Consider the following 17,809-nt stretch of genomic DNA (forward strand, 5'->3'; position numbering starts at 1 on the left):
TAAAAACACACTCTTGCTTCAAAATCTACAAATTCATATATCCTAAAAAATTTGATTCGTATGTACACATGGAGAAGAAACATGAAAGAAATCGATTGCAAATAAAGAAAGTGTTCTTCAAACTGTATCCACAAAATAAATGCATATTTAGGCATGTATCTTTTATGTTACAATTTCATATCACACTAGAAGCATTGAGAAGAATGGTTTTTTGGGAAGCTAGAAAGGTCTCAAAGTTTCCTATCTTCCAATAAGAGGACTAGGGCCACAAATTCTTTACATCACAGTTATTTTGGCAAATTTACTTCAAACTTGAAACTATAGAACAATATTCAAGAGTAGTAGCAAATAGTAGTTCTTGGTCCTGTGCAGAACACCTATTCTTACAACACCTATTCTTACAACACATCTTCTTCTAGCTATTTGGCTTTGAGTTTGAAATACATCATGTACATAATCAAATTGGTGAGGAAGTATACAAGCGATAAAAGCTGCATAACAACCGCAAAAATTGCAATTACTCATAAAGCGTCCTAAAATGTTTACCTACCCATGTAAAGTTGAGGCAATGATCAAAACAAGAACTTGTTGGATAAAATAAATATTATGTGCACTACAAAACATTCTTGAAACAAATGTAAATATCCCCACAAAGATCAAATTTTTCGATTAGCTTCAATATGTATCAACACTACAAGGCATAAAATATTAGGAAAAAAAAAAAAGAGCTACTATTGAGCCTCACGAACATACATCCCACAAAGGCAACAATGAGTGCCATGAATAGGACAACCAATACATTGAAATACCAATACAAGTGTGACAAACAAGAGCCTATTCCAAACACATAATTTCAAGAACAAAAAAGAAAATGAGCACGCATAATAGATGATCATATAACATTGCAAAAGTACTTGAATACGTTTGAAACTTTCTCAAAATTCATAAAGAGATATATCAATGGAATTAAAGATACTCCAATACATGAATGCTTGTCTTGTGAACGTTTTTTATTCAAGAAACAAATATATAAATGAAGACATACACACTTGGATGGCAAATACAAAATAATGCAAGACGCCTTTCAAGACAAAAGAACAATGGTATTTGCATAGAATGCAAAAAAGCAATACAAGCAAGCAAGATACCAAAAATATTTTGTGCCTCATTGAATTTAACAAAATAATGAATTACCGGATGTGATGATACTAAACGATATTGAACAACGATTAGTCCTCCTGAAAATAGGATTCACTCAGATAAGAGAACTAACGCATGATGTGTTAAGAGACATCTCAACATCATGTGATAATATTGTGCATAGCACTAACCAATAGAGTGCTATAAAGGAAAGGGTTAGATGCCCTAGCCCTAACCCTAAAAGGGCTTGTATATATTCTATATTTTCAACTAAATCTAGTGTAAAGTTAGTCATTTGTGGTGTGCTCTCTAGCTGTGCCCTCTCTCCTCATCTCCACTCTTCTGTTCTCCCCTCTTCATATTTTGTCATGGTATTAGAGCATGGTTTTGCCTATCGTTGAGGCACCATCCTTGAGAGATCAAGAGATTGAGTGTTCTCTTCTGTGAGAGACTTTAAATATAGTGTATAGATAGTCATTTGTGGTGTGCTCTCTAGCTATGCCCTCTCTCCTCATCTCCACTCTTCTCTTCTCCCCTCTTCATATTTTGGTTCTGCCTATTGCTGAGGCACTATCCTTAAGAGATCAAGAGACTGAGTGTTCTCTTTTGTGAGAGATTTCCGTTCATGTTGATAGAAAATTTCCATCCATTTCCATTCATTTGAGCAAGAGAGAGATAGGGAGTGCTATTAGTATTCTCACAGAGAGAGAGCTTTTGAGAAAGAGTGAGTATTGAGAGCCACATGTGCTACCACGTCACCCTGTCCACATCATTAGAAAACCCCAGTAATGACACCTCATCAGTGCACAGTTAGCTACCACCTCATTATCTGCCATGTGGCACTGACCCCTGCCAAGCACAATCACCACTCTGTAGACACTCTGTGCACACTGCATACATAGTCACCACTCTATAGACACACTGTGCACACTACATGACTACCACCTAAGCACGGTGTCTCATAAGCACAACTCTTGGCAGGCACACCCTTGCATGTGACTCTAATTGCCACATCATCACTGAGGCACCCTTTTGGCCCCTCCGCCTATATCAAGCCGTATCTCACTTGAACTCTCGTTGTGAACCTCATGAGAGAATGTGTGATGCAGAACTATTGCCACACTTTCTCATAGGTTTGTGGGACTGTAAGCTTCATGACCATCTTTTTACCATGAATCCCACATCGTTTGAGTTGTGCAGCAAGGCCGTTGTAAGCTTAGGTGACAACATGAAAGAAAAGGACCAAGGACAGAAGACCATATCCGCCTCCTCAAAAGTATCCTAGACCTTGAATCCCACGACCTCAAGTGAATTCAAAGAAACAACCCCTCCCACCAAGGGTGTGAATATGGTGGTTATTAATTTATCAAATAAAGTAAGCTAGCAATTGGAAGGAGTGATGGCCAAGGAATCCCCTAGTAATTCCCACCTATTCTCAAGTCACAATAATGTGTGGTGTGGGATTTGTACTTGGAACCATTCCACCAATAAGTGCCCTCGCCTTTGAGAAAAGCCAACACTCTATTGTGCCCATTGTGCATGATGGGTGAATGACATCACAATTTTGACATCCTATGATCATTCCCCAGCCAATGTACTAGCAACGGCTACCTCCTACTTTACCTGTACCATTGAATCCATCCAACCAAGGACAATTACCAATACAAAGAGCCACTCCTGCCATCCAAGGGAAATTTAAGGCTCGAAATCCCCCATTACTCCCACCTATACTAGGACCTCAACCCCCACCACCACGAATCACTCCCATGAATCAAGTATTGGTGGAGGAACTACCTAGTCATTGGGAAGCACCATTGTGCACAGGGCATGGAGTTGACCACCTCTATAACGATTGCTCAACCACCAAAAGGAGGGGATGACACTTGAGGAGTGTTGAATCGTAGGAAACCTACGACCCCAAAGGTCAAGGTGAATAACCAAACCCTATCATTGACAAACAATGGCTCACCAAGGCACAATAGTTGCTACATGATTGCTAATAAAAATTTGAGCAACAACTCAAAGTCTAGCAAGGGCCTAAAAACCATCCATCCTAGCTACCAAACCTTCAATAGAGCCCCTAAATCCTCTCCCATGCTTGAAAGAGTAGACGAGGAACAATCACAAGGTTCATCTGCAGGACATTCACTCCTAAGACATTTACTCCTAAGGCATAAAATATTCAAAGAGGAACCTACATGGCACCAAGCATGAGAAGAGGACAAAATCTCCTCTTATGGGTTCAAAAGAGCCACAATTGATTGGCACGAAACCAATCACATGATCCTGAGATGTACACGGACTAGATGCATTCCTATCCACTGAGATTAAGTTGCCGATCTAGACACTATTACGAGGTAATCCCATTCTATGGAGAGACCTCTCTGATTGGATGAATGCACAAATAGTAGCTCCTAAGTCCATTGATCCTAAGATATTCGAACCACCAAATGACCCCCAACACTTTCCCAAAGTACCCATCAATAAATTGGGCCAGTACTTCAAAAGTGATGACACCAATGCAATACTTCACATCTCCTACCAAGGTAAGAGCGTGACTACAATCTTGGATGGAGAAGCTGGTGTAAACATAGTCACTAAGTAGTGCTGGACCAAGTGGAGACAACCAAAGATGGATAGCACAAACCTTGTAGTCAATTAGCTAATGGAGCAATAGCCCAACCTATAGGAGTTCTAAGAGACATCAAGATTAAGACCTTTGGTCTAACCCACCAAGTGTAGTTTGTTGTAATGAACTAGATGGCTATGACATCATATTGGGTAGACCTTTCATGGGAACTATAGGATTGGTCCATGACTAGAGCTTAAATAGAAAATATTTACATAAGGATGAGCAAGTCATGAGGGTGGATCTCCAAACTTGGAAGCCTCACCCTATGTCGAGGACTCTATTGGCAGCTGAATCTGACACCACCAATAGGTCAACATTTACCGATGTATTCATATACACACACACACACACACACACACACACACACACACACACACACCTCTTTGTAAGACTAGAATATGTCTAATCATACAAAATGAGCAAAGTCCTGAAGACTCTTGGTTTTCTCCTTTACCAGAGTTAGAAGAATCTGCAAATTGGATTCATACGCTAGCCACAATAGACCTACCAAGTACTAAAGGAACTCAATTTATGCACCTTGAAAATGATAAGCCTACTGCTATCACACCTTTTCACACCATAAGAGCGGTGCTACCTAATTGAGTTGAGCTTGCAATTGATAATTCCATTTATACTAAGGAGATAGACATTACTCCATCTCAACTTTGGGTATAGATGACATCAACAGGTGCAACATGTCAAATACAAGCCTTGGTAGATGGTCGAGCAAGCAACCACCTCATCTCCTTGGCATCATTGATCCAAGATGTAGAGCCAAAGCTCTCTTAGGCAAGTTAGCAGTCCGCGGTCTCATGATAGGCTTCAAACCCTAGAAGCTCTTGTTGCAACGAGGGCTTCTTAGGAACATCCCTTGCATAAGTGGATAGTGGCAGAGGTCTCATAGGTGGATTTTTTAAAAGAGGCCCCTATCATAAGGAAGCCCCCCCCTCCCCCTAATGAGGAGTTAGAGTTTGGAGGTGCTTGTTTTGGGCTCCATTACTGGTTCTTTAATGCTGAATGTTTCCATGGACAATTACGTTATGCCTTGCAAGTTTTTTCTAACTCCTACAAGTACCTTAACAGAAGCCACCATTCTTGGTAAAAGCTGGATCCAAGACACTCACAAATGGTTGTGTGGTGATGACCAATCAAACCATCAGCATTCAAGCATCAATGTCAGCATCCACTTTCACTTCTCAATCTAGTCAAGCATCTCACCGACAAAGAGGACAAAGAAGAAGAGCATGCAACCAATAAAATGTGGGTCCAAAAGGATCTAGTACAAACCCAAGGGTACTTTGAAGGAAAATCATATATTTGTGTTCCAACAAAACCTATACATCAAAAACCACCCCATCATGTAAATAACGAACCCTGACATTGGAGAACAAAACGACACCATCCAAAAAGGAAGGTACAATACCGTTGGGTTCCCATAAGACTCCTAGAGGCCCAACGTAGTGCAACAAGAGTACCTCCATCATCTTCAAGCATCAACGACAAGGTTCTAAATAAAGAGTAGAAGAATGAATGGAGGCCAAATCCTTAAAAATTGTCATCACCAACAAATGAGAGGCAAACATCAACTTCAGGCCTATCGACGGATTATGAAAAATCCAGGCAAAGATTGGAGAGCAGAACCATAAGAACCTACCTTGAAAAAGATAGAACCACAAGAACCTGCTTGCAAGGACAAGGGCAAAGCACCAATGCAAGAGGATCACACACAAAGATCATCCTCGGTACTTACAAAAGAACCTATCTCAAAAAGAGAGACAGTAACACAAGAACCTACTCGACCACCAGTCTACCAAAATGCCTTTGAATTCACTGCATCATCTTCAAGGCCAATGACAGTTACACAAGAACTGCCTCCAAAAAAGAGACCGTAACAAAGAACTTGCCAGGATACTTTGAAAGCTACACAAGAAACTTCCTTAGTAAGAAATTCGGCATCAAGCTTCGTGATAGCTACATAGGTCACACCAACCAGGCCAGACATAGTGGAAGTCACACAAGAGCCTTCCAATGAGAATGACATATTATTTTCACTAACAACTATCTCAGAAGCAACTTGGTCTCAACAAAAACAAAAGACCTTCGAGACACTATGGTCCTACTCACATTTTCTCCAGCGGACATACATCACTTTATTATGGTGAGACAATGGAAGTTGAACATGCTAGAGGATGTAATTGACAAAGGCACCAGAAAGATGGTATCAGGAAGGACTACTGCAAGCTCAAAGATCTCATGGTAGTAATGCGGATCCCTAAGCATCATCAACACGGCACCCCACCTTCTCGTGCTTGTACCATGGTTAACTTCACCCCTCTAGATTCACAAACATCAGAGGAGCAACCTGCAAATCATAATTTCAAACAAACTATCTAATGATGGATCAAACATGCTAAAACCAATCATGAATGTCAATAAATCAACACATATACATAGTAAAATGATCAATAACAAAACTAAAGATTACAAATCACATTTCAAAATGACAAACATTGTTAGATTATTAAATGTAAAACAAATAAAAAACTTGTGAGTGAACATTTCTTGATTCTTGGAATAAGGATCTTTGAAAGAAAAACGTGATTAACCTTGTCCTCCCCAGTGGCTATTCCACGCTACTAAAGTTAATGGATCTTTCTCCAAAGCAAATTATGTGCTCCCAAACATCTCGAAATCTATTTTAAACAAACATTTGTAGAAAACTGTAGATAGTAAGAACTTATATGTTTGAAACTATTTGCTTACTTGAAAAGCTATCCAAGATGATTGCTTTTTTATTGTTGCACCATTCCCTCTTGTAAGAAAGACTCTATAAGCTTACTTTTTGTAAAATTTCTTTCAAAAAAAATAAATCTTTCAACATTTTGAAGTGAAGGAAAACAATGCATTACAAAAAATAAACTACGATCTCACTATTTCTTCAAAGTTGCATCATTAAATTTTAAATCTTGTCATTGTCGCTATCTTAAAGGCTGTCTCACCTCAACCTCCATGAAAGCTGCTTGGATAGACCCCAAAACTTCACAAATGGTTCAAAACCATGTCCCCCCTAGAGATTGCAATAGGGAAAGTAACTAGTGTTGAGAGATGGGAAAAAGAAAGATTGATTTCCATGCATAAGCAAGTGTAATGGCTTAAAGTCAATCTTCTTTCTTCCTTTCTCAAAGAATATCATCGAGTAGCTCCCTCTAGGTTTGAAACAACTTGCATCATTCATTGTTAATCCAAAGCATTGATGCCTTGAGTTTTGAAATCACAAGAGATATTAAATAAGAGAAGTGGTGAAATTTGAAATAAAAGCGTCCAAAATAGAGCAAGAAGAAGGCAAAGTTCAAAAAAAACGAAAGTGAAATGGGAGGGAAATGCTGGTAGAGAAGGGAAATGACATGATTTTGATGTGAGAGTCCATCCCATGATAGGGAGAACAGAGAAAGAACAAAAGAAAGGAAGAAATTCAAAAATAGGGTTGGAGCAAGGAAAATTCAAAATGGCACTCAGAAATGAAGAGGAATGAGAGAGAATGAGAGGAGTGTGGTAGTTGGATGGGAGGATTTGGTTTCAAGACAAATGGTTCAACGGTTTGGTTGAGAAACTAGGGCTTTTAGTTTGGTTATAGTTAAAAAATGTGATGGGAGAGTTGAGGCAGCAAGTGGGAGGTTTGCATCAAACTTCTGTATGTTGAACAAAGAAATAGGAAAGTCAAGCCATTCTATTGCCCTCCACTAGCCAATATTTTACTCATCTATATACACCTTATTCTTCTATGTCACTTGCCCAAGGTCTCTCTTATAGGGATCCTTTTTTAGTCGTTTTTTTTTGTAATGGGACTACCAAAGAAACATCCATTGGACAATGTCACTACTAGGTGAGTTTTTGTTTAAATCACACCTAAAATGTGTGGGTTTACTTTTGGAAATAGAAAGTGAACTGTTCAACCACTTCCTGTGTTTCAGGGCCATGTTCCTAAGTTTCAAGGTTGTGATTGAGAAAGAAAATAGGCTGCTATAGAAGCCAATGTCTCTATTGAATCTGTGATTTCCAATACTCACTTATGGCATGAACGACTGAGGCATCTAAACTTTAGTAGTTTGGTGAAAATGAATGGTTGTATATCTCCCACCCATGCACACAATTATTATAGAACATGTGTTTGAGGGGTGCTTATTGGGGAAAATGTCTTGTTCTCATTTTTAAAACATGGGACCATTGGTGCTTCCAAGAAGTTGCACTTAGTATATAGTGATCTGTGCAGGCCGATGTAGACATCATCAATTGGGGGCTACTTATATTTGGTTACTTTTATGGATGACTTGATCAGGTACACTTGGCCATCATATTCAAGTCAAATGTCTTCTTTTGTTGTAAGCATTTTCTTTCTTTAGCAAAGAATGAGAGTGGGGGAAAACTCTCAATCCTAACAAGGGGCACGAATACTTATCCTGAGATTTTTCTAATTTGTTAGCAACCCGGCTTCATACATCAAAGCACAGTGCCATACAATCTGCAACAAAATGACTTGCATAGATAAAAAAGGAAAGGAGTAGGTTAATGCTTAAGGGGAAGTCTTTGCCCAATAAATTCTAGTTGGATGCCATTATGTGTGCCAACTATGTGCTCAATTGAGCACCCACTCGAGCATTGAAGACCATGACCCCTTATGAGCATGGACAAGTCACAAGCCTATAATGTCTCACATGCAGGTGTTTGAATCTCTTGCATATGCACATCCACCCTCTCAATTGAGACATAAGCTAGATGATAAGATGCATTTTCATTGGCTATAGCTCATAGAGCAAAAGATGCAAGTTGATTGAGCCTAGCACAAGCAAGGTCATTGTCAATATAGATGTGGTTTTTGCTGAGAATGCAACTTTTAAAAACAGGCATAGAAGAAGCCTTTGATGTATTTGATTCCATATTGCCGTTCACAAATTCAGATTACACTTTGCCGGATCCGACTCCATATGCTTCTAGCAATTCACATCATCCTCTTGTCAATGTTCAAACTGATTTGCAACCACTCCATGATCATGGAAGTGATCAGCCAGTTGATGAGGAGCAGGATATTATTAGACAGTAGAAAAAAGTTCCAAGTTGGCTTTTGGATACTCTAAAGAGAGCAAGCAAGCTAATCCCTTGGCTGCTCACACCAAAAATGCACAAAAATAAATGCAAAGCAATTCACTTCATGTTGCTTTGATTGCTAGTGCTTGTAACGAGGAACCTCTCTATCATAACTTTGCATTTGATAGCAAAGAATGGATGGGTGCCATGAAAGCTGAACTTGATTTCATTCATGCAAATGGCACATGGGAGTTGTGTGACTTGCCAACAGCCAAGCATGCCATAGGCAATAAAGTGGGTCTCCAAATTGAAATGAAAAGCTAATGGCAGTGTTTGACCACTACAAAGCCTACCTTGTTGCGAAAGGCTATGCCCAACAACATGGGCATAGAATTCGAGGATACATTCGCACCCACTTCACGCATTACAACCATTCAATGTGTTATTGCTCTTGCATCTCACAAGCATTGGGAGGTCCATCAATTGGACATTAAGACCGCTTTCCTCCATGGGGATTTATTGGAAGACGTCTATGTCACTCAACCTCCAGGATTTCAGGTTGCAGGTTTTGCAACTCAGGTATGGCCACTGAAAAAGGCTCTCTATGGTCTGAAGTAGCCATTTATTACATGATGCTGCTCTCCCTATACTATCATAGGTTGCTATGTCCATCTTGGACCAAAATGTGCGACCATGAGATAGATTCCAAGTATACTTGAGATGTATCCAAGATACTTCAACCACACGGAGGTTTGTTAGCACGTAACCCTAAAATGGGCTTGTAGGCTAGTTAGGACATTTGAATTTTGGTCGTAATCTTAGTTGGCTTTGGTCAACCAGTTGACGTTGGGGCCATAGAGTAGCCACACTTGTACTTTCTTCATTATAGTACTTTGAGATCCCTCAGCTATGGTTTGCTCCCCGCACCGAACCAGTGTAACTTAAAACAAAGAGAAGCCTTTAATCTTTTAAGTTCCAACTTGATAAAGACCTAGAATAGCAAAGAGAGAGAGGGGAATGAACATTGGAAGAGACTTCGCTCATCTCCATCTTGAGGAAACCCTGATATCTGATGTTCCTTCTGAGACAGAGACAAATACACGCGTCTCCATCTGTGTGGGCTTTCACTCTGTGTGGATGAGTGAGAATGCAAATGGACAGAAGCAACTTGTCCTTTGCAGCCACAAGCAAGAAATGATCCCTTGCAGTCATGATACAAACTCTGTTGATCGATCAATTTGAACAGAAATGGCCAGCAACAAGTCCCAACCACCTGTTAGAAAAGGTCATTAACCCATCTGTGAGCCCCCATATGAGGTGGAGCAAGTCTACTTGGGGCATAAGCAGGTTGTACAGCTTGCTTGCTTAATAGCATGACCTGGGAACAGGTTGAAAGTGTATGCAGGTCAGCAGACCTGGTTTTCGGTCGAGTCTGACAGACCTAGGTCGGCCTGGTCAGGGTTGGCTGCCTATAAAAGGAGCCTTCGTTCACTTGACGCATATCCCACAAAACCCTTCACAGAAGGCACGCAGGAGCAGAACAGAGTCAGCCTATTTGGCCTCATATCTCAATTTTGTGCACCCTCTTCTGGCTGTCTTTTACCCAGCACATTGCCAGATGTTTCTGGCGGTTTTCCCATGCCTGTAAATGAATGTGCTTCTCTATCTTCTGCTTCATTTCTCTGAGTGTGGGTACAGTGTGTATGCAGTGTGAGAGAAAGAAGAAGACTCTGATTAGTGAGGTGCTGTAATTTCAGTTTTCTGTTTTGAGCGTTGTACTCAGTTCAACGTTTGTCAAGTGATTCTATCAATCAAGCAACAAACTAACATAAACAAATGCAAAAAGCTGGTTCTCGACGATGACGCAGATACACACAATCATGGTCCTGAAAGCAAGGCACTTGTGGATATCGCAAGAGCAACAAAAGGAAATAAGTTGCTAAAATTCATTTGATTACCTGTACAAACGGTGTTCCCCACCTCTTCAATTGCATGTATACAACAAAATCGTTGAACTAACATGGGGAAGAAAAAAGGAAGAACCTACAAGGACATGAAAAGTTGTCTGATCCAAGATCATATCCCCTCTGAGCTTTGCAAAAGCTACTGATACAGTAAACACATGAATCAGTCCAGACTCCATTCTTCATAGAAGCAAAACCTAGCAGGCAGCCTGGTTTGTGCTAGCCCTACGTCTGACCTACACAAACTGCCGTTTTGTCATCTCCATCTTCATCAGCAGATCCTTGATGTCTAGTTCCATCCGGATCTTCATCCTTTGATAGTCATGTTGGGCCCTCTCGAGGGCTTGTAACTCCTCAAACCTCTTTCTTCGCCTTTCCTCTGCCTCATTAAATTTCAATTTTGCATACTTGCAAGTAAAATCATTATCAATCTTCTCCCGTTTCACAGCTACAATACGCTGGAGTCCACTGGCATCTTGGTGAGCTTCATCTGCACGTGCTTGAAACATCTTTGCTTCTGCTTGTTTTATTCGAACAATGCTCTCCAAGTCTTCAATTTCAGCCTTCTTACGAGCTCTGTCATACTGCAGTTCTGCAGCTTCTGTCCTCTTTCCTTCCAATTCCCTGTCATATGTTTGAAGAGCTGCCCGTGCCTTGTCCAAGTCAGCAGGTTTGCTTCCAGCAATGGGAGCCATTTTTAACAATGCTTCCCTGGCAGCATCTGCCACATGGTCAGACGCTTCATTTGGCTTTAACAGATGAGGTTGTTTGCTCGAGCCAGTGCAAGCTCCATCCAGTTCAGCATTACCCTCTGCAACATTGAAACAAAAGACAATTAACTCAGCAGCGTTCAATATTCATAGTATTTCTTCTAAATCACCACTTGCTAACACCAGCCTATAAAGCTGATATTCCTGGATTCAGACTTCATTCCAAGCATGAAAACCATGTTCAAATGTAAGGCACATAGGCAGGCACATTATGCTTGCAAGAGATTGCAAGCTCAGCAAAGGGACACAGAAGAAAGAGACAGGAACTAATTACGATATGAACAAGACGCCAAACAATCATTGAAGTTTCAATGGTGTGTTACTCCGGGAGTAGCAAGTAAGAGGCCTCACCGTTGAAGAATCGCAACATGCTCCTGCAAACTTCCTTGGCGTCAACTTTGTTTTCAAGCTTTTGCAACATTTGTTCTGCTTTCCAGCATAGCTGCTTTCCTCTCATATCTTCGCTTCCGTGGAAGATTTTCCGAACACAATCCAATTCTTTTGCAAGAGTTTCTGCACCCCAGACCTCTGCGCATTTGTGGAAAACATCCTTCACAAATCCAAACAACTCCGAGTGGTGGCTACAGGCAAAACACACAAACTGCATCTCAGATGTTCCTGCTGTGCCTTCAGCACTTGCGGCAGGCACAATGTAATTCATCCTTAGGCCGCAATCCGTGTGACACCAGTGCAAGCATAGATCACAACCAACCCAACGACAAGTGTTGTTATCTGAATCAAACTTAGCACATACCACACACATGCACTCATGGCAAAAGCCAGCCTTCTGAGAGCAAATTCTGCACTCGCACCCAAATGCAGTCAATGACTGTTGGCAATCAATGTTGCGACACCGTGTCTGAAGGAAAATTTCTATTAACACCTTGTACGTTTGTGGCTTTGCACCTGCTTGCACAAAAGCCTGCATCCCTGTCTTCAAAGCAACAAGAATCTCTAACTGCACTTGATGAGCTTTCAAGAGAGTCTCTTCTGTCAAATCCATCCTTCTTCGAATGATCTCTTGAAGCCTTATGAACTCTTCTCGCTTTTCAATGCTTCCCAACATCTCCTTTGCCAAGTCTTTTAGACCCTCCAGAAAGCTATCTGGCAATTCCTGCAGCTTCTGTGCCATGACTGCAACAGGTTCTGTTGCAATCTCAAGCAGCCCAATTTTTTCATGTGACAGATTCCTTCCTCCCACCATGTCCTCATTCCTTGCCGGACCAAATCTTTTCGCAGGAGATCCAGGGTAATCCCCCAAACTTTCCTGCTGTGGCCCTGACCAAGTCTCTCTAGAGCCCACTCGTCTGTGCGATGCCATCCAAACCTCCTGCTGATGCAACCTATCTGGAAAGTCCTTATTCATGCCACTTTTCCTTTCAGATACTTTAAGATCTTGAGAGCTAACATCTGCAACTTTTGGGGCTACCTGTAGTTTTGCAGGCTGCTGACTCCTTTGTGATATTTGATTGTTCCCTGAACTCCTGTTACTCCCAGTCACTGAAGGGAAGCCTTGATAGTTCTGCATGTTGCCATTCTGTAAAATCCGCTGATAAAGAGGAATCCCGCGTCTATGCTTTGATCTGTCCTGAGATAAACTCGTGACTCCATAGGTCCCATTAGACCTTTGTTCGTTTCCACTTGGAGTTTGCCAGCTCCTGTTAGACATTTGTTCATTCCCTTGAGATATTTGCCTACTTCCACCACAAGAGAGCTCCTGGTTCTCCAGAGACGTGCAATTGAGAGAGCAGCTCGGATTATGAACAAATGACTGGGACTGTGACAATGACAAAGAAGTGGTAAACCCATCTGAGTTAGTAAGGGTCTGAGTTTGAGAGAGATTCTGAGTCTGAGTCTGAGTCTGAGTCTGAGTTTGAGTGTGGGTATGGGTGTGCGAGTGCGTGCGTGTGTGGGTATGGGTGTGAGAACTCCTCTCCGGTTCCACAAGACCTGCCAGATTTGGAGCATTCAAACCTGCCGGTGCCACAGATGTCCCTGGGAGCGCCAGAGACAGTTGAAGAGACTCCATTTTCATCTTTTTCTGCTTGTGGCCATAGACAGAAAGCTCACCCAACTCGTCAGTTTGAGCTGCCATACCTTTATCACTTGCATTCGTGTGCATACTGGGGACACTCTGTACCTGTTTTCCACTTCCAGGCTCAGCATGCAAATTACTTGGGCAATCTGTCGTATGCCTGTTCTGCCTAGAGGTTTCAGCCTCTGCTCCAGGTGGTCTCGTGAAAAGGGACAGTGTCAATTCTCTGCTTGCATCATGACCTTTCTCATTTGTGACTGGGTTCGCCTGCTTTGCATGCATCTTTTCTCTCGGTGGTCTTTCATGTAGCAAGTTCAGTGTTAAACCTCCTTTGGAGCTCTCACCTATCTCAGTACATTTGGAGGGAGGCGATGTGGAAGCCTTGCATTTCAGCAGCAGGTCCGTGTTGTCTTGTTCATCTCTCAAGGGCACGAGTTCACCTTTGTCCACCATCTTCCTGGATTCTTCATAATGGCATCCTTTGCTGGATTCCTGTCGAACCTCATGAGTGCCATCAACACTCTCATGAGACTGAATCCCAATTTTGGGAGCTTCCTTCAGGAATCCTTCACTAGCTTTTTCTTCCACTTCCTCAAGGACGTGGGCTTCACCTTGATGGTCTGCAATCTTGTACTCCTTTTCCATATCAATACCTGCTCTTCCTTCTTCAGCAGAGTTCCTCTTTTCCAGCTCTTCCTGTTCTCCCTCAGCAATGTCCCCTTCGGGCTCCAGTTCGCCCTCCTCCATTTCACTTTTTTCCTCAGGGCTAGAAGACGAATCCCGCGCTGCAAGATCATCTACCTTGTCCGACTGCATCTCCTCTGACTGAGACCCTGTGGAACCTGGATTTCCTGGAGAGACCTCTGCACTCTGGTCTACTTCCGCCATTGCTTCATCCATTACTTTACTGTTAACATCCACTGTTTCTTCCACCTTAACAGCTACCTCCATGTCCAACTTTTCCACTGAACAAGCGTTCCGCTCCTCCCTCTCTCCAAGCTCAACCCCAAAATCCTCCGGTTGCTGTAAGTCTTTACTGGACTGGTTTTTGGCAGACTCGTCCCGCCTCCCTCTATCCCTCTCCGATCTAACCCTTTTAGTAATATGAAAAAAGGTGGGGGGATTGTCAGGGCTTTTCTTCCTCCGTTCTTCGTCATGAGAAGCAGGGACTGCAAGCGGCTTTCGTTCGTCCATTGCATCCTGAACCCATCCAAGAGCTTTGGAGGAAGAGTTCCTGTTCCAAGTCCTTGTATCACCTTCATCTGAGCTGTCTTTGTGCCCTTTCCCCGAATATGCAGGCTTTTCTTCGTCTCTGTTGAAACGTCCCTTTGATCTGGGCGAAGCTCGGTGCATCTCCTCCATCCCCATCGAGTCCTTGTCTGATCCCCATGACTTTCTGGGCGATATCTTCTGCGTTTCGCTGCGATCCTTCTCCACGTCCGAAGCTTTCCTGGGGGGTGTTCTCGGTGTTCTCGTAGTGTGCTCCTTCTCCATTGCATGATCTTTCCTCGGAGAACCCTTCGCTAGCTGCTCCACGGCGCCATCCCTCTCTGAAGTATAAGCCCTCTTCGGCGAGATCTTGAGAGATTCCTTTGCTTCTCTTCCTAAGCCAGGACCCTTGCCGGACGGGCTTTTGCGGGGAGAACCCCAATCTTGCCCATCCCGATCGGAACAGGGAGAGCCTTTTCCAACAGAGTCTTTGCTGGGATCTGCTCTATCTGCCCTCTCTTTCTGGAAACTTGACCCCCTCCTCAGAGCTCTAGTTCCCACCGTGCCTGTCAAGTCTCTCCCTTCCACCACAGGCGAATAGTTGCTGCCCTCAGCAGCTTCCTGCCGTGAATCGCCTCCATAAGCTCTCCTGGCAGAAGATCTCGTCGTCTCGCCCTTGTCGAAAACCTCTCTGTCATGCTCGTAAAATTTCCTTGAAGGGGTTCTCGGGCCGTCGCTCCTGTCAGATCTGTCCCTCTCCAGGCCAACGTAGTGCCTATCCGCTCCAGACCTGCCCAATCCCTCCCGCTCGTAGCCCTGCGTTTTCCTCACAGAACTCCGGCCTCTCTCCGCTCTGTCGCCGCTCTCGTCGCCCCCATCGCCATTCTCCCACTCACCGCAACCACCCCCAGCACCGTAGCCCTTCCTCCAACCGTCGCCCCGATCCTTGCTCTCCCGGTCGAAAGCGGAGGCAGCAGCAGCAGCAGCAGCCCGGGAGGCGGACGAAGAGTAGCCGGCGAGGGTCTTCTCGGACGCTCGGTCGCCGCCGCGCTCAGGGGGGGCAGAGTCAGAGCGAGAGTCACGGTCACGCCAGGAGGAGGAGGAGGAGGAGAGGGGGGTGGAAGCAGGGGAGGGGGGGGGGCGTTTGGGGTCATCATTGCGGGTACTGGAGGTGGAGGAGCAAGGGAAGGAGGAGCGGGGGCGGTCACGGTCACGGTCACGGTAGAGGTGGTGGTGATGGTGGTGGTGATGGTGGTGGAGGTGAGGAGGAGGGCTAGTACTGGAATCCATGGGAGGGGAAGGAAGGAGGAGGGGGGGAGGGGGGGAAGGGGAAGAAGAAGGGGAGCCTAGGAAGAAGAAGACGCCATAGCCAGGCGACGGAAAAAGCTTGAGCAGAAATTGGCTATGGCGATTTGAAGAAAATAGAGGAAGAAGATGATGATGAAGACGAAGGTTATCACAGTCAACGCGTCGCGATGACTCAGCACACAGCACATGCCCTTCCACGTCGTCAACGCGCTCTATCCCTCCACGTCAGCCCTCCCTTCCCACCTGGCACCCTCCACCTCACCCGCACCCCTCCACGTCACACCCGCCTCTGTTCCCAACCCCTCGCGGCAAGTCTTCCCCCCCTTTGAAAATGTTTTGATCCTTTTTCCGCCCCTTTGTCCTAACAATTTGTGTCTATTTGACACACGGTGTCAATACACTCATTTTTTCTTAAAAAAACAACAATTTCCCCATTCCCTGCCTGCACGCACACTGAATCCCTTGTTTCAGTCCATTATGTCAAAGGAGTCTAGTTGGGGGTGTTAAGGATAGGTTAGTAGCCCAAACCTTGCACCTCCCTTGTTTTAGTCTGTTTTGTCGAAGGAGACTAGTTCAGGTGTCAAGGATCGAATGGTAGCCCAATTCTTCGTCTCCAACAACGCATCTGTTTGCTCAATTTTGGCATCGAGAGAGGCAAATCCCGTTAGAGGAATAATGCTAGCATTTCGAGCATATTTGCTCGCGAAGCATGTTCATGGGAATTTGCTTTAATCTCCACCTATAACTCATGGCCCATGATTTTCAAAATTTTGTGACTTTAGCACCCATGCCTATCTCAAACAAGAAAGTTTTCAACTCACAATGACCACACAATAGAGAATTGCATTAACACTTTAGCATCAAGGCTTTTCTATAGTGGCATGCAACAAGTAACCCCACCTAGTCCAAACGTGAACTCCAAGCAATTTACAAAGTAGTTATCAACCCCATTATTGCAATTAAACAGTGTACCATCAAGATTTAGTGAAAGTAGGTTTATCATAGTTGCACAAGTCTTGATTTGTGTGGTTAAATATCATGCCAAAGCTTCTACACTATTCTCATCCAACCCATGAAAACAAAAACTTTAAAGCTTGAGAACCCATCGTCCACAATTCTCCCTATAGGCATACCTATAGAAAAGCACACAGATGAAAATTCGCTCATTGCAAACAATGGGTCAAGTTGAATTGGACCAACTTAAGAGAGGAGATGTAGTTTTCTTAGGTTTGTGCAATGCTTGGATTTGACCAAGGCATATTAGTTTTGGACAATAGTATGAAAATTTATAAAACTAATAGAGTATGGGTGAACAATTTACTTCTCTTCCATTTGCTTCACTAAAAACTTTCATGGAAACAAATGAAAGGCCCCTAGTCAAATATGCCCTTGCCACGAAGTATAATGAACATCACATTGTTGATTAGAAAGCATAAGTCTCTTCAAAGAGTCCCTCATAAGGTGTGCAAGCTTGCATCCTAATTTTGGAATGATAGGCACTTTTCATGAGGTGACCAAAACCACACAGTGGAAATGAAAAGTGTTTTCTCTCAAAAGATGCCCTTGGGCCAGTCTCTCTTATGCCGCTACTTCCTTGAAGTAGGTATATGTTTTGGGCCATCCTTTTTAAGTCTTCATTTAAGAAAAAGGCCCTTTTTTAAGAGTGCAT

General features: G+C 43.2%; 1 protein-coding gene across 1 annotated transcript; it reads right to left on the reverse strand.

The window, feature by feature from the left end:
- Positions 1–10,782: 10,782 nt before the first annotated feature.
- Positions 10,783–16,229, reverse strand: LOC147904464 (uncharacterized). Its single transcript, XM_087386633.1, has 2 exons — positions 11,940–16,229; positions 10,783–11,629 (listed from the first exon to the last, which is right to left on the reverse strand). The coding sequence occupies exons 1-2, from the start codon at positions 16,120–16,122 to the stop codon at positions 11,055–11,057; spliced, it is 4,758 nt and encodes a 1,585-aa protein (XP_087242759.1). The 5' UTR covers positions 16,123–16,229; the 3' UTR covers positions 10,783–11,054.
- Between the last annotated feature and the right edge of the window lie 1,580 nt (positions 16,230–17,809).

Source organism: Dipteris shenzhenensis, chromosome 2, assembly GCF_047967505.1.
Source record: "Dipteris shenzhenensis isolate YYH24624 ecotype China chromosome 2, Dip_SZ_1.0, whole genome shotgun sequence".
Classification (NCBI taxonomy): domain Eukaryota; kingdom Viridiplantae; phylum Streptophyta; class Polypodiopsida; order Gleicheniales; family Dipteridaceae; genus Dipteris; species Dipteris shenzhenensis.